The 18,264-nt window shown below is 47.2% G+C and overlaps 1 protein-coding gene across 1 annotated transcript in view; it reads left to right on the top strand.

The window, feature by feature from the left end:
- RNF17 (ring finger protein 17) overlaps positions 1 to 18,264 on the top strand; it is a 3,777,565-nt gene that overhangs the window by 1,332,252 nt on the left and 2,427,049 nt on the right. Inside the window, exon 17 of the mRNA XM_069639339.1 lies at positions 4,841 to 5,012. Within this exon, the coding sequence (XP_069495440.1) occupies positions 4,841 to 5,012 (172 nt within the window). The remainder of the gene's footprint in view (positions 1 to 4,840; positions 5,013 to 18,264) is intronic.

Genomic DNA, 18,264 nt, shown 5'->3' with positions numbered 1-18,264 from the left:
ATCTCTGCGGCGTGTCCGCGGCAGATCTGGTACCCAGACCTCCATCTGTCAGTGGGTCCTGTGAGGGGTAAGAAATGAGAGGTGGACACAAAGTTGGGGTATTTTCATTATCGGACATCTGTATTAAAATTAAAGGGTTGGCTAAAAGCCTCTCTGTCCCTATCCTAAAGAGTTTCCCTGCCTAGGAAACAAAAACTAAAGAACGGTCTGTGTCTAGTCGTCAAATCATATAAACTGTCCCTGTTTCCAAAACCTCCAAATTGACCCTCATACTAGAAATGAACAACTATGGGTGCAAGGAAATGTCTCTGAAATATGTTTGGCAAAAGTTGTTCACAATTAAATCAAGTAGATAAATCCAACAAAACGTTATTTTCCACGGATAAACCCTTGGATCCAGAGGGGGTTCCCTTCCCCTGGATATTTAGATAGGATGGCAAAAGTGTCTATTTCAAATAACAATTCCTTTGCTTCTTTATACCATGTTCAGAAAGTTCCTGTGCAAACAATATGTCCCATACCATTTAGCTCTTCCTAGACTACTTTGCACTGAGCTCACAAAAAGGATCTTATTCAGATGAGATGTTCCATACCTTAACCTCTTTGGGATCTTGCCGGATCACTTGATGTGCTTATCCATCAGTAATCTTCCTGTGAGCTCTTCAGGTCTCTCTGCATACAACTCTGCCATATATTTTGGCCTTAACATGAAAATGACTATTGTTAATTTCACAACTTCAAATGACTGGTATATCTATTCACCCAGCTTTTTTGCCACTCTCGTTTCCCCACTGTACAAGTAACCATATACTGACACGGATATGGTCTTATTCACTTCTTCCCTAGCTTTGGCAATGTGTGTTTCTACCAGCTGTTATATTCTTCTCAAAGTATGAGTAGCAAGCTTCACAACCTTTGGACCTTCATTAGTCATCTTTTGCCTTTGGCAATATCTGTTGTTTTTGAATGCCTTGAGTTTAGTTTCTCTTTTCCTGGGCAATGGTTGTTTGTATTAGCTTTTAATAATATTGCCCCATCAGATTGTTGGGTTCTCCACAAACTTGCATGCCTAAAGTGACATTCATTTGGTTTTAACAAATAAGACTTTGGCTGCTTTCTGATAGTTGGGTATTCAAAATCACTTCTAGTATCACTTTCACTGATACGCATGTGTTTGCTACTTAGTAAACGCCTGCCTTGAGTACGCGAGTAGCCTCAGAGTGCTCCGGGGTCACTGTTAGCTGGTGAGGTCACCGTTTAAGGCTTGCGTGTACGATCCCTTTGCTGCTCGCCGGTGATCTGCTTCAGTGGCTCCTCTCGACCCGGGAAACTGCTACTCCTGGTCCACTTGTCGCGCGCCACTTGTAAAAGGAGCTTTCTGCGCTCCGGAGGCTCTCTTGTACTCGCCAGCCAATTGGAGACACCGTCTTTAGGAGGATAGCTTCCCTTGCTTTCGCTCCGGCTGCGCAGCCTTGTTAAATAGGTCTTCCACGTTTCCCCTTGCCCGACCTCTGCACTTTTAGGCCTATATAGGCACAGACCCTCTCAGCGCTGGCTACTGTTCTCTGCTTCACAGTGGGGCAGGCATCTTCTCACGTGATGTCATGCCTGCGCCATGGGCGCATACATTGGCAATCAATATGGACAAATTGTTATTCATTTATCTACAGAAAACTCCTGGATCAACCGCTATTCACTATTTGGACTTTATTTCCCATTTGCAAGACTTTGGTGCCTTTTTATTTTTCCCAGAAAACTACACTTACCATAATGCACTTGGCTATAACCATCCATTCCTGGCTATTCCTATTTTTTCTCATCAGAACTGCAATCCCCAGAAGCCCTAGGGATTTGCTCTGCTTCCACCAGCTCAGGAACAGAGAGGGAGGTGGCCAATTGTCTGCAGGTGTGCTGAGCCAGGTGCAACCAATTAGCCTGCTTCTGTGCTGGGCTGGGCAGTATAAAGGCTGCTGCCTGCGAGAGCTCAGTCTCTTGCATTGAGTGTCCTTCCGGCACCTTATTTGCTTCGAGCTACAAACTTTGTATGCTGTTTCCTGAGTTCACCTGCTCTTTGTTCCAGTGCCCTAGTGGGCTCCTGCCTTGCAGTCTGCTACACCCTGCTGCCTACAGCCCTAGCCTTTTGGGTTCCCTGTCTCAGCCCTGCTCTTCCAGGCTCCTGCCTTGCAGCTGATCACGCTCTGCTGCCTTCCAGCCTCCGCCCTTGCCCTGCCGGGCTCTCCACATTGCAGCTGATCACGCTCTGCTGCCTTCCAGCCTCCGCCCTTGCCCTGCCGGGCTCTCCACATTGCAGCCGATCACGCTCTGCTGCCTTCCAGCCTCCGCCCTTGCCCTACCGGGCTTTCTACATTGCAGCTGATCACGCTCTGCTGCTTTCAAGTCTCAGCCCTTGTCCTCTGGGCTCCCTGCTCTGCAGCCTGCCTCTCTCCGGCTGCCTACAGCCCTTGTCCTCTGGGCTTCCTACTTTGCAGCTGATCACGCTCCGCTGCTTACTACCTACCTTTTTCCGCTGGGTTCTCGGCCTAGCAGCCCTCTACAGTCCTCTGCAACCTTCTACGGTCAGCGGACCTGCCCCTCAGGGCTCACTCCTTGCTGCCCGGTCCTTCTGGGTTCCTTGCCGTGCAGCCTGCTTTACTCTGCTGCCCTAAGCCCTTTCCCTCTGGGCTCTCTACCTTACAGCCCTGCTCCTGTGGGCTTGCTCATTGCTTTCCTGCTCCTCTGAGCTCTCAACCTTGTTCCTTACTGTTCTCTGCTATCCTATCCTGTTACACGACTTTCCCTTCATTTCCTTCTGCTAGTTTGCTATCAACCTCCTTTTCCTGGATTTGTCTGTAAGTATCTTCTCTTGTCCTGTTTGTAGACCCTTTTGTACAGAGCTTGTCTGTTGGTTCCCATCAGTCAACCTCTGGCCCTTCCCTTGTCTCGTTTCTACATTACAGACACCCATAGCTGCTGTTCCAAGCCATGAGCAAACAGCGTGGCCCTCTGTTATAGCAAACTGTGCAGAAGGCTTGAGTATTTCCTAAGGTTCGTGGAATACTCTTTTCCTATATCTGCATACACCCCAAGAGGGAATTCATTCTGTACCTTTTCCTTGCTACTCTTGCCTACTCTTCGTTCTCTTTCCTTTCAGCTGTGTGTGTGCTTCTCTGTCCACTTTATTTAGGCACAACCACCCAAACCCTTTTTGGGTGTCCTGTGCCACTCTTAATAGAGTGCCATCCTTGACACGTGAGCATCTCTGCATCAGCTGCATACACGGATCACACTGATCTTCCTACTTGTTCTGCTCGACAGTGGCCTCCACCTCAGGGGGCATTTTAAGTCTTATTCTCCCTCAGTGGTGGGTTATTTCTGTTAACAATCTGACAACTCCTGCAGCATTGGTCATCTTTAGCCCTCTTCCTCGTCCCAGTACTTAAAGAATAATGGGACTCCAATTCCCTAATGACAAAGTTAGTTTTTCTGTCTTATGTTTTGCAATAAGCCATTATAAGATTGGGTGAAAGTGGAACAATGGGGTTTCCCATTCCTCCTGAACTGCTCTCCCCCTATCCCCCCCATATGTTTCTTCCGCAGAACACAACCCCCTGGGTCTGGATCAGAAAGCGTCTGCCTTTTCCTTGAAGGATCCCAGGCCAGGTTTTCTGGGGGAATCATTGTTGATTCATCACAGCCTTGTCTAAGGCTTCCATATCCAGGTGGATCTTCGGCTGTATCATGCACTGTCATCGTCTGGCCAATAGACCCCTTCCAAACTGGCTGAGAGCCATCTCCAACAGAGCCATTGCAGCGACAACAGCGTTTCCCTCTGGTGCTTGACATCTGCAGGGCTGTGACGTGGAGGACCACACACACCTTCATGATATTCTGCTTTCGACAGGGATTTCAGGAAGGACTCCTGTGTTGGCCAAGCGGTGCTACGCAACCTGTTCGAGGTAAGTCTGTTCTAGGGGTTAGTGTATTGCTTCTCTTGAGCCTTGCCACCTCCCGTGGTTGTATATATGTACTTCTGTGAAATCGTATTCATGAGCATGTGAATCCATGCAAGACCCCATGCTGGAGAAGGTTTAAGTTACTTACCTGTGACTCTTGTTCTCTAGCATGTGTCTTGCATGGATTGATATGCAAACCCTCTCGCCTTCCCCTCTATGGCTCTTTGTGGCTCATACTGCCACTTTACGTGTGGTACCAAATCTGTAGATTGCCTACAGGGGAGGAGTTTAGGAGGACGAGTGTCATTGGCTGGGGGCAGTATGATTCAAAGGATGATTGGATATAGATGAGACAAGTCGCTTGCAGTGTAAAGTAAAACTGCTTTCATTTTTACCAAGGATTCACAGCCTGATGGGGAATATTCCTGACAACGTGGAATATTTATGAGCATGTAAATCCATGCAAGACCCTTGCTGGAGAACAAGACTTACAGGTAAGTAACTTAAACCTTCCAAGATTCTGCCCATCGGCAAAGAAGGATTCCAACAGCATATTTATCTGGCAACCCATGCTCTTTATTGCCTGGATACATTTCTAACTACAACTTATGATGCAAAAAAGAAGCACAATTTTTCCCTCGATTTTAAAAGAAATAAGTTGTTGAAATTAAAATGCAAATGTGAACACTTCAGAAAAGGTCTTGCCACTTTATGAAAAATGTACCAGCACTTGGATGAAAGTTTATAGAGCTAACTGTGTGGTATAACAATTTCCTGTTTAATGACGATTATAATGCTGATGTAAACCATTTTGACTTCTCTCCTGCTTGTACAATATATACAGTTGAGTGTTTGATTATTATACGGTGTCTCTTTTAATTTATTAGAGTTAATCGACTTTCCGTCATGAATCCAGAATTGCTTAATGCACAGTTTTCAGTGGTGCAAGATTTGGTCCCACATATAAGAAAAATTGATTCACCTATGGAGGCTAAGCTGAGATCAATTAGTCCATTAGCTGTTCAGTGTGCATTGAAGGATATCGTCCCACATGATTCTGTAAGTGTTTGTTTTAACATACAATCCACAAGCATTTTATTGTCTAGACACTAGGCAAAGAACGTCTTGTACGAATTGAATGGAATAGTTGTTTAAAGCCACTGCAACCAGCAAACTTGGGAAGACAGGCCAGACTTAGGCGTAGCATGTCTTAGGTTTTCTGTTCCGGGGTCAATGTCAAATTCTGAACTTTTGTTTTTTAGAGAAGGGCTGCTTGGTCTAGCGTAAGTGCTACTAATTACGAACTAAATGAAAATGTCTGCACTCATTTCTAATGTGTCCCCATCTATGGTTTCTTAAGTTACAATGCATAAATTGAAGCATCATAACGGTCATGTATTCTATTCCAACCACTATTAATCCACTGCCTTCTCCTATTGTACTTTCTTGCTAGAGTTAGTCTGCCTAGTCACAATACAAAAAAAGAAAATTTGTAATAACTTCACCAACAAAGTTCGCAACATCAAATGGAATGCAAAAATTAAAAATAATCAAAACATGGTCCTATTTCTGTGCACAAACAACAGGAGGTCCATATGGGCGATGCTCCGCAGTGCGGTAGACAAACAATCAGAAGTAATGACATCTCCAATCTCTGCGTCAACTTGGACGACATTAATAAAAAGGAAATACCAACTACCTCTTGCATTCCAGCAAACGAATCCATGTGATACGAACTACACAACTGTATCTGTTTGTCCGTGGTCAGAATTAGACATCAAACGGGTGATAAACAACCTAAAATACTCAAAGGCACCGGGGCCTGATGGCATCCCGGCTTGCGTCATGAAACAAGATCCTGGATTATGGGCCTCCATATGTAAAATCAAATACGATAACATTTTCAAATCTAAATCAATCCCTACATCTTGGAATACTGCTATAGTAGTGCCTATCTGGAAAAAAGGAAACAGAGAAGATCCAGCCAGTTACAGAGCAATCGCACTTCTAGGCACCTCAGAAAAAGTATTTTCTATTTTGATTCTAAAGCAACTGGAACGTCACATGAAGGACAAAAACATGCTTTCAAGATTCCAAGTGGGCTTTCGACGGGCAATGGGCACCCCTCTGAATGCCACCATCCTAGCGCACCTACTTACAAAATCTAAACATGGGGAATGTGGTCCTATCTACATGGCCTCTCTGGATTTAACATCTGCGTTGACACAGTCATCCGATCATTATTATGGTCCAAGTTAAAAAAATCAGGGTTCGATCCTATGTTATTACACATGTTAGCTCTTCTCCATGAAAACACTCAAGTTCGGATTCGTATCACTCAACAAGGCAATTTATCTGACGCAGTCCCTACGTTTATTGGCGTCTGACAGGGATGCAATTTAGCATCCACCCTTTTTAATGCCTACTTGTGTGATATGGATAACATCTGGCAGGGTACTTCCATCTATCCTGCCAAGCTGGGGGGCTTGCGCATACAGTGGTTGGCGTTTGCGGACGATATATCACTGTTCGACCTTACGCCATCTGGTCTGCAAACCAAATTAGAGATGTTTGCAAAATTTGCATTATCACATAATCTGAGTGCAAATGCACTGAAATCAAACATCATTATATTCAGCAACTCTAAGAAAAAATATGTTAAATATAAGTGGGCACTAAATGATACTCGAGTTGAATGCATACACTCAGTGAAATATCTTGGATACAATCTATCCAACAATGAGTCGAAAAGCATGTGGAAAGCTTGCATTCAAAATAAGATCAAACCACTATATGCGCAAATGAAAATTATATTCAATAGATACTGCGAGTACTCTGTCTCCTCTATTTGAATTTTACACGTTAAAAGTAGAAGCAATAGTGTTATATAGTCTGGACATGTGTCTGATAAACATCGGACCAGAGCTAAACCAGGCTCAATCCGTGATATGGAAAAAAACGTTAAGGCTATCTAATGCAATCCCGAGTGCAGTGATACGACATGAACTTGGTCTCATATCTCTATCTGCTCGCCTTCACTGGAGGCGTCTTAACAATCTTTCAAAAATGCTTACTCCACCACAAAATTCTCTGTATGAAAATCTGTCAACCATGATTACAGAGAAATCTCCCAAATCTATAAAAAAATATTATGGGGAAATGTTGAATCTATTATCAAATATCAATGCAACAATTGACAGTTGCGCCCAGCATATGTTAAAAAAAAGCTATATGAATATGATTGGAGAATTACCCTTGAGACCCTTCCAACGTTGACAATGTACACAGAAATAGCACAGTTTATTACTAGATACACCCCAAGAGCAAGATATTTGATGCAATTCCCGGCAAAACTAGAATGGGACACTTACTTACGATTTAAGTTAAATCAGTTTCCGACTATTGAAAAAATCCAATATTGGAGAACCACGCCCGTAGAAATTGCACATGGTGTATGTCGATTCTGTGGCAATCCCTCCATAAAGGAAACTCTTAAGCATCTCACAGTTTATTGTAAGCACTTTGAAACACATTGCATCACTTTCTTTGGTAAAAATAAAACTGATATCACGACACTAGGGAGAGAATGGCTGTGGATTCGTTGCATGTGGGGTACAAATGTAACGCTGATTCTTTCATTGTCAAGGTTCTTAAGCATTATTAATACGCAACTTCAAAAGAAATTAGTTGAATATAAGGCATGGGTGAGACCTGACCTGCAAATGACGCGCTTGAGCTGCTCTGCAAAATATGGAAGGACAGCGTCTGACCAGTAACACGGTTAATGTTAAACCCTGATAGCAATGCCACAAGGGCAAATGTAATTCATGGGGACTTAACTGAAAAGGCTCCAGCAAATGCAGTAGTCGACCATATGTTGAATTTTAATAAATGTATGCAATTGAATGTATCCTCAACAACGCCAATGGAAATTACCTAATCTCCCACTATAACTGCAATTGGTGAATTGTACTGTCTGGGCACACGCAAACAGCTAATGAAAGGTTGGTGTCGACAGCATATATGCAATAGGTGCTTAGCAAAGTAGCGGCGATATTGTAATTTGTGATTATGAAATGTAAATATGATTTTAGAATTTGTTATATGCAATGAAAAAGATATATGAATTACTGTGAAATTTTGTGAAACGTAAAAATTGTTGTAAAAGTTTGTAAAACGAACTAAAAACAACATATATTTTAAATAAAATAAAAAAATAAAAAAAATTTAAAAAAGGACTTGCACTTGATAGGCTGCTGTGTCAGTTTGTTCAGACTGTAGTGCAAGGTAGTTTATCTCATCATCCTGTTTTGATTGCTTCTGCAATTGTGCAGCACCTTTCTGATGAGCTGCAGAAACTTCATAAACTATATCCATCATCATGAATGGCACACAAGTTTTAACTTGTGGGGCGCGGGGGTGTGTGTGTGTGTGTGAAACATGTAATTAATGTGTATGCTTGTGTGAATTCTTTGTCAAGTTTTTTCGGTGTACTTGGGCTTGAAGGCTAATTCTGGCGTCCTGTTTGGAGTGAGTGTCCATGCGGGGTGTATGCATTGTGGTTCTCTCAGATCAAGTACTTAGACCAGCCTTGGAGGGGAAAAAGGTACAAGAGATGTTCGCTGGCCCTATACATGCTGTTAGAGGGGAGCTTTCAGTCCTAAGCAGAAGACCAAGAATGTCACTTGCATCTTTCTCCCATAGACAATGAGGCACCGCCCGTCTCACTGTGCTCCCAGTTTGTGCTGCATTGGAAACACCATTGACTTCCCACCATGCTTCATGCACCCCAAAATGATCTGATCCATAAGAGCTACGGACGCAGCATTTTAATTCTCTTCTACCAGCATTTATCATACGGCCATGTTCTGTCCAGCTCTATATCAAGAACGTTTGCAGGGCATAGAAAAAGCAATAGAAGCATATGTGCATTTGTGGCTCCATTCACACACGGCCTCTGTCCGCCTTAAACTAACATCAGCTTCCATACTTGGTCCCATCGTTGGACCATATCAAATTCTTTTAGAGCTGCATGTTATTTGTGTGCCAAACATTTTGAAGTTCTTCATTTGGGTGATCACTTCCCTCCTGTTTCACTGCATCCTTAAAGGATATTTTTAGCCATGTATGACTCATCTGACTGGTTTTACAAGGTGCTGGGGATGCCTTGTGTAATTTGCCGCCATAGGGCCCAGCTTTTGAAACCAGTCTGCGTTTTGGCCAGTCTTTGATCTGGACTCCTATGTTTGATCCAATAGACCTACCCTTTACTCTTATGATCTTGGTGAATCACATGATAACTACGACTGATTTGGTGGCTGCGTTTGTACTGAGGAACTTGGATGCCATAAACTCAAGCAGTTGCCTCCAGTAATAGCACCATCATAGGCTTACTCTTTTTATAGTTGCCAATGCCGGCTCACTTTTGGGGTACTTTTATGCAGATCCCTGTTTCTACGCAGACACCATTGGCATAGGAGGGCACTCACACATATGCTGTGCCTTCATTGATTTCCTTTCACCAATAGGTCCAAGGTAACTGCCTCTCACCAGTAGTTATTTTGAAACCCTGAACAAATAGGATGTTTGTTGCCCCTTCTGTAACCAGTACTCTGTGGTCTACCCTTATAGTGTCACCTGCTCTTTCCCCTGCCCCGGCAAGTGAGATACCACCTGGAGCATGTGGACATTGATTTGGACATTGATCTTCACACTTTGCTTATGGAGTATATTGACCAGGCCTTAGCCTGGGCTAAATATTGCCATTCCTTCCTTGACAAAATTGTGATATGGTTTGGATTGAAATTGGAAGATCCTGTAATCTCAAACAAGGTTTTGGTTGGGAGGCTTTGCCATCGAAAGGGGGAAAAGTTTGCCATCACTATGCAAAAGGATTTGTGTAGGGTTTCCGTTACCAGCAGAAAGATGGAAACAAGGTACTATGCAAGGTGACGGAAGATGGGTCCGTGTGAATGCAGGTCTGCATGAACATGGGTTTGAACCCTCTGGTGTGGACACTTCAATTCTTGGAATCAGTATATGTTCTAAGTGAACTAGTGCTGAAACTGTTAGAGCTGAATGCTATGTATGCCATTAAGATGCTCACCTGGAAGATAGTTGCTTGTCGCTGTGATCCCATCAAGTCTTGGGCGTTGGTGTTAGGCCTTTTAGGCAAGCCATTCATAGGCTGTTGCATAAGGACAAGTTTGTGGGGCGCGGCCTGAGCCCATGGAGTGAGGGAGTGCCTGAGCTGAGCTCCCGTCAATATCCTGCATAAGATCCTAATATGCAACTTTTCATCGCAACTGAATTAAACAGAGCATATATGAGAACGTGAGAGACGCTTCCCGAGCCCTGTATTGAAAATACGCTGACAAACGGCACTTCCTGAGTGAAGAACGGCAGCTTTAAAGCCGTGCATCAGCGCCGGCAACATGGCGGTTTAAGCCACGGTGGACCGCTGAGAAAGGAGCCGTGCCCAGCGGCGCTGACCTGCGAGCAACAGAAGGCGCCGAAATCCCTGGCCGGTGAAACGTCCTGGCTTGCACAAAGGTGGAGCATTGACGAAGAGCCACAAGTGGACAAACGGGCGTACAGACTCGCACAGCAGTGAGGCGCGAGGCAGAGTGAAGACAGGCGGCAAACCGAATTTGCCGCACAAGACGAGCAGAGACAAGCAGCAGTCCAGTCACCAGCGGGAACTCGGGAGACAATCCGGACTGCAGTGCAACGGAAGCACACACTCACACACAGCCGGCGGACGTTGGTAGACCAAGAGATCCCACACGCTATGGACCTTAATTGAAGCACAGAGGAAAGCCCCGGAGGACGTGCAGACTGTAATGCAATAAGGAAGGCCTGCCAGTGCTGGAACTGGTGAGGGAAGAACCGGCAGCCTAGTGGCGAATAGCACATGGGTGCCACTAGAGTCATTGCCGCTGTAATTGAGAAGCTAGGACTCGCAGGTGGAACTCCAGCAGTTACAGGCTGCAAACACTTGGCACTACGAAGTGCAACACTGCGCCCTAGAGAACCGAGGCTAAGAGGGGAGAACACTGCCAGGTGAGGAGATAAGAGCAAGGGTTCACGGAGGGAGGCACCACGGCCAAGAACTGGTGCAGGCCGCTAATGAAGCGCTAGGACACCTTGTGCAAGGACAGAAGAACCGCAAAGCAGTCCCCCCCGCCCTCCCCCCAATGGTGCTGGGTTAGCGAGAACAGTGGATCTGAAGCTTTTTAGGAGACGCAAGATGCTGCTGAGAGCACACACACCATAGACGGAGTACAATTGCGTGTAAGAGAACAATAAGCGATACCGGCAACAGCACCTAATGCCACTGCTGCGTAGAACCGCAGAATCTGGTACACACGCATAAAGACAAGGAGATCACTGGCACACAGCCCAGTAGCTGCAACACGCCACAACGTAAGTCAAACGGCACAAACTCAGTAAAACGCCCAAAACGCCAGCAGAATAGCCTGGAACATAACCACCACGGATAACATAGCAGGGATCATTGCCGATGCACGAGACTAGACACAAAGGGACATTCCCAGCGACACTGAACGGGCTCTTAGATACCAGGGAGGGGCAGACAACTACTAAGAGCACAGAGGCCACTACACACCGTAGCTCCCCAACATAAACCACACTGCACGCAGGCGAGTAGCGCTGAACCATCAGGCGGCCCAATGGCGTGTCATCCACGAGGCAAATGCGCCGGGACGGTGGGCTCACCCGAAGGGCAATCCGGCGGACGACTAACAAGCAAACTAGACAGGCGACCCAGTGCGCAAACACTATGGTCAAAGCCTAGAGTCGCAGCAGTGAAAAGACTAGAACGGCAGCACGGTTACATAAACAGGTAGCCCAACACTGATGGCCAGGCGTAAACACACTGTGACAAGGGAAGCACTATCGTCACATCAAGGATAACAATTGTAATTGCACAGCCCCATTACTAAAACACAGCAAAAGCGGCGGAATGAAGATGATCAATGGCGAACGCAGTGGCATGTCCCCAACCAAAGGGAAGAAGAAATCCACAATCATGGACTCCTTCAACAATGTCACCAAAAGCTGCGAGATGGCCCACGGGGATGCCGCGGCGCCGGACGCACTGAAAGAACCTGACACAAGAAGCAAGGACGACCAGGTTCTAGGGGCCATTGCGGCACTGCGCACATTCATAGAAACAAAAATCGATGAGGTCAAGGTAGACATGCAATTAATGAGGCAAGATGTGCATAACCTGACAGAGTGGGTAACAGTAATGGAATCTGGCCTGAAGGAGACCAGCGACACAACGACAGATCTGGAGAAGAGGCTGAAAGAGCTGGAAAGGCGGAATGGTCAGCTAGAATGGAGGGCAGAGGATGCAGAAGGGCGAGCCCGACGCAATAATGTGCGCCTGCTGGGGATCCCCGAGGGGCTTGAAGGCCCGAATCCCACAGAATTTGTGGAGACCCTACTATTATAGGAGATCGGAGCTTGCAAAATCACGCAAGACTTTGCGATAAAAAGGGCCCACAGATCTCTACAGAAACTCCCTCCGCCTGGTTCACACACTCGCCCGATGATAGCGAAGATCCTTAACTTCCAAGACAGAGAAGTTATACTGAGATTCTCGAGATAAGGAGGCGAAATTAGACGCGATAACTCCATGATAGCCATATACCCAGACTACACGTCCGCTGTCCAAAGAGCCAGGAATTCCTTTGTTCCAATTAAAGCCAGACTCTGGCAAATGAACATCAAGTATATGCTTATGTACCCATTCAGATTGAAGGTGATCCACAAAGGCAGACCCATTTTCCTGGAGACTCCTGCTGCGGCCAATAGGTGGTTGGAGCATAATAACCTAGACGGAGGAGAAGAAACTGTCAAGTGAGCGGTCATTCATATGAGAGGGAGGCGGGGAAGTAAAACATTTAAGCAATAACTGCTGTGAAGTGCTATAATGATAGGGGCACTAGGCCCAAATGTTGTAGAATGTTAAAGTTTGACAGGGCGAGGAATGGCCACTCGCCTAGGGCACATTGGTCCTACCCACGCTAAGGTTCGCATCGGCCAGTTGCTGATGCAGTTTGACTCGCACAAGAAGGCCCGGATGGGCCAAGATAGTGCAGGAGCACCTGAGCACTGCAAGTTGGAAGCAGCAGCTGGGAGCATCTGTTCAGTTCTTGTTACTGTTTGGTTCACTATGTGTTCTTTGCTTGATGAGGTACAGTGCTGCATGAGTGGAACAGCAATGGGTAATGGGAGTTTAGCTTTAACTGCTGATTGGAATAAACCGATTTCTGCACGAGGTGAAAGTGGTCTGGGGCGATGGCGGGTGGGTGCATAGGGAGATAACGATACACTGTCATGACCTTTAACATCAAGGTATTGACATCGAATGTCCGGGGAATGGGTACTTACCTGCGCAGGAACCGAATCAAATCCTTCTTGAATAGGAAAAGGGTGGCAATCGCACTGCTGCAGGGAACCCATCTCACAGAGTAAAGCATGGCCAAGGTGAAGGAACACTGGGGCGGGCAGGGATACGGAGTGGCATACTCTAAATACGCACAGGGTGTCTTTACGTGGATAAGTGCGGCTACACCTTTTACGCTATTGGGGATGGAAGCGGATGTAGGCGGCAGGTACCTAATACTGAGAGGCTGCATTGAGCAAACAGAAATATGCATAGTCAACGCCTCTCCTACTTCCCCAACCATGGGATTCCTGCGCACCTTAGTACGCTATACGCAAAGCTAGCCGTATATAGAGAATGTTTTTTCATCTTGGGGATTGATTTTAACTGTGTGATAGTTTGGGACATGGACAGGTCTAACCCACCGACGACCCGCACTGCGGCAGCCCCCGGGGCACTAAACACAAAAATGGGGAACCTAGACCTGGTAGACGTGTGGAGGGAATTCTACCCAAAGGACAGAGAATACTCCTACTTCTCCTCGCTGCATGGGTTATATACCAGAATCGACTACCTGCTCATAGACGGAACCCACCTGCAACAGGTAGAGATGGCACAATATTTGGGAAGGTCGATCTCGGACCACTTGCCGCTACTTCTAGAGTGGAGGATGCAGGTCCCTCGCCCCCTCATACCGTTGTGGCGCATGCTGGTTGATGCCCTGACGGACAGAGCTTTTAGAGAAGAGCTCTGACAAAAACTAGAGGGCTATATAGAGAGGAACGTGGGAAGTGTGGAGAACTGTATTGGAGGCATTGAAAATGGTAGTTAGGGGTAAAGTTATCGCTAGTGCAGGGGGTATCAGGAAAACACTGAGGAAAAAGTTGGAGAAGCGGGAAGAGGAGATTAGGCGAATGTAGACGGGAACACTGGGAACTGAGGTGGACGAATTGAAGCTGGCAGAAGCCAGACTTAGTTGCCAAGACATCTGAAGGAGACTATCAAAGTTTGATTATTTTGCAAAAACAACTAGAGCACATGCAGAGTGTGATAAGCCGGATAGGCTTTTGTCGTGGCTAAACTTGCAAAAGCACAGTGTGAGGTGCTAGATAGGAGGGCGATCGGCTGAAGATGTAAGCGAGGCAATCAGATCACTAACATCCACTAAGACCCCCGGGAGCGATGAGCCTCCCCCGAGTTTTACAAGACATATGAACCAGCCCTGACGCCGGTGCTGCACAAGGTATTTGAAGAAGCATATGAAAAGGGAGTACTGCTAGAGTCCATGAGGGAAACGTTAGTGATTCCAATACCCAAACCGGGAAAAGCGACAGATGATTGTGGCTCATACCGCCCACTGGCTATGCTAAATTATGATCTCAAGATACTGACGACCATATTGGCCAAACAGCTGTCAAAGGTGGTTGAGGGACTAATAAACAGGGATCAGAATGGCTTCATCCCGGGCCGCAGCACAGCTTTAAATCTGTGCAGGCTACAACATGTCCTGGCACATATTGCAGGCTCCCGGGAAGACTATGCAATAATCTCACTAGACGCTATAAAAGCGTTCGATTCAGTATATTGGGAATGGCTAGTGGCAGTCTTGAAGGAGTGCGGGTTACGTGCACAATTCATTAAGTGGATAAAAATACTCTATACCACACCAGTGGCAAGAGTGAAATCTGGAAGGGTGGTGTCCTACCTGGACGATTGGCTGATCAGGGCGCGTTCTCCATAACAAGCCTTGGATCATCTCAGCGTCACCTTCCACTCCCTTCACAAGCTGGGCTTCTCGCTCAATTTCAAGAAGTCGCATATGACACCTTCCCAACAGCTCCACTACATCGGGGCTGTGTTGGACACATCCTTGGGGATGTGCTAGCCACCCAAGGTGAGGGCTCAACACATTCTTCAGATGGTTACCAAATTCCAACAAGCCCAGAGTCTTCCGGCTTTTGAATTCTTAAGGTTGCTCGACCTCATGGCATCCTGCATTTTTCTGGTGTCAGAGGCCCGACAGAGAAGTCGATCCCTTCAGTGGGCTCTCTGGACTCAGTGGTCCCAATTCTCAGGCCAGATGTCGGATCTCCTTCATGTTCCAGTCACGGTCTCACATGATCTTCTGTGGTGGGCCTATGAGGACAATCTCATGAAAGGAGAGCCTTTTTTGCATCCGTGGCCGGATGTAACGGTAGTGACGGACGCTTCCCTCACAGGGTGGGGAGCTCATGCCAACGATCTGACCATCAGCGGTCGTTGGTCTCCATCGGAGTCCAAACTACACATCAATCTTTATTCGATCCCATCATTCCTCAAGTTCTCAGGTGGTTACGATGGTTCGGGACCCGCATGATCCTCATTGCTCCAGATTGGGCCAGGAGAGCATGGTACCCAGACCTTCTAAACATGTCCATCTGTCCTCCAATATGTCTTCCCCAAAGAGAGGATCTTCTCTCGCGAGAGGACGGACTGGTTCTCCATCCAGAGGTCAAGACTCTCAACCTTCACGCTTGGTTTCTGAAAGATTGAGAAATAAGGATTGGGACCTCCCGGGTGATGTGATGGAGGTGTTGCTTTTGGCCAGGCGGCCAGCAACGAAGTCCCTGCCGTCACCTTTATCAGGGACCGGTCTGGGACCTTCATTTGGTTTAAAGTTTCTTATGGGTGCTCATTTTGAACCTTTGCACTCTTGTCCATTGAGATTGTTGACATTTAAGACTGTTTTCTTGGTTGCAGTTACCTCTGCTCGAAGAGTGAGCAAGTTGCAGGCACTTTATTCTAAGCCACCCTTTACTTTGTTACATATGGACAGGGTTGTATTGAGAGTACGTCCGTCCTTCCTACCTAAGGTTGTGACAGAATTTAATTTAAGTCAGAAGGTGTTGCTACCTGCCTTCTATCCTCCTCATCCTAGTAAGGATGAGGAGAAACTCCATAGGTTGGATCCTATGAGAGCTTTGAGCTTTTATCTTTCTAGGATGTCCAGAGTCAGAGTGGACGACCAGATCTTTGTGGAGTAGACTGGACACTGATTAGGCCAGGCTGTTTCTAAGCAGACCTTGGGCCTCATTACGAGTTTGGAGGCAGCCATGCCCTTAAGGCCATGGCTGCCTCCAAACTCTGGTCTGGGTTCCCTGAATGGAAATACCGGGCCATTCCGACTTTGAAGGGCCCGGTATTTCCCCCATTCAGGGAACCCGGACCATCCCCATTCCCATTCAAGCCCCCATAGCTCAATGGGAATGGGGAGGGAGCTTACAACGGGCCCGTTGTTAGCTCCTTGGTCCCCTCGCGGGAAAAACACGACGTCCAGAGCGGGTCCCGCAAGGGGACCTCGTAATAGGGCGGTATGGGTTTAACGGCGCTGCCACCTTTACCGGCGCCGGTAAACACATACCGCCCGGGTCGTAATGAGGCCCCTTGTCTAGGTGGATCATCCTCACTATTTCGGAATGCTACAGGTTGGCTGGCAAGGAACCTCCTGAGGGCTTGTGGGCTCATTCCACCAGGGGCATCGCTACATCGACAACCCTGCAGAGGGGTGTACCAGTGAAGAACATCTGTGATGCTGCAACGTGGTCTTCCATACACACGTTTGTTAAGCATTATTCCCTGGATACTTCCCATGCTCAGGATGTTGCCTTTGGTAAGGCAGTGCTTTACTCTGCCATTTAATTGGGTATGTCTAAATTCTTCAGCATGGGGTCTGGCATGGATTCACATGCTCATGAATATTCCCCGTCGTCAGGCTGGGAATCCTTGGTAAAGAAAAGATCAGTATCAGTTTTGTTTCTGATCTGTCTTTCTTAGTACTAACCAATCACTGGTCTCTGGGTCATACTGCCCCCACCCAAGGACTGCCCTCTCCCTAAGCCCCTTCCCTGGCAGCCATCCTCAAATTTTTACCACACATTCAAGTGTTGGGAGTCCTCGTGCTATAGCTCTCGAGCTTTTACTGCGTTTTGCGTTTTTTTCAAAGAGTTTAATCTCATTTTTAATCTCCACCGTTTCTACTTCAGATCAACGGGGACCCGCTTCGGATTTTTCTACGCCCCTCGAGGGCGAAGTTTTCGTCGAGTTACGCTTTTTGGAGAATTTCAGAAGATTATGTGGCCTACCTCGTGGACATGGCCCAAGACAAGGGAAGCTAGACACCCGGATCCAAGCCGTTTAGACGAAACGCACGTGGAGAAGGACTGTGCGGTTTGCAAGAACTTGTCGTCGGAACCGCCTCGCCAGCTGGCTGGAGAAGGGCGCAGCAGGTGAGAAGACGTCCGAGTGGTCTTCTAAGTCCTGTGAGGCCGCCCCGGCGACGGGGGTCCAACACAAGGCTATGCACCGCGAGTCTGCGGGCACTGAGAGCGCCGAAGGGTCGGGCTCCTCGACTGCCAGGCAGGGCGCACTTTCACCAACGCCATCAACCACGAGCCAACGCTCTGGCTCAGGGAAGAGCAAATCTGAGAACCCGGGTAAGCTTCTGGAGAGGTCCCGGTCGATCCCGAAGGAACCAGCCGCAGGGGAGCGTGGCAGTGACCCTTCCACGCCATGATTGCCAGGACATCCGAGCTTTTCCTGCTCTGCCTTGAAGAACAGAAGAAGGAAGGCTTCCTTTATCAACGGCGTGAGACCAATAGGAAGACGGTCCTCTGGGTGCCGTTGCTTGACGACATCTGGGACGAGGGATTTGCTCTCCTGAAGAACCCGTCCACGACGCCTGCCAAGAGGGATTGGTACGAGAAGACGTACCGCGTCCCCGATTCCGCCCCTTTGTGCCTTAGGGCACAGCCGACCCCGGATTCGGTCGTCTCGGCGGCGGCCAAGAAGAAAGCTGCGGGGACGCCGGCTTCAACTTCCCCACCGGACGGCGAGGGAAAGAAACTGGACGCCATGGGA

Source organism: Ambystoma mexicanum, chromosome 7q (genome assembly GCF_040938575.1).
Source record: "Ambystoma mexicanum isolate Mex_15411 chromosome 7q, UKY_AmexF1_1, whole genome shotgun sequence".
In the NCBI taxonomy this organism is placed as follows: domain Eukaryota; kingdom Metazoa; phylum Chordata; class Amphibia; order Caudata; family Ambystomatidae; genus Ambystoma; species Ambystoma mexicanum.
This window is presented reverse-complemented; position numbering and strand designations above follow the sequence as displayed.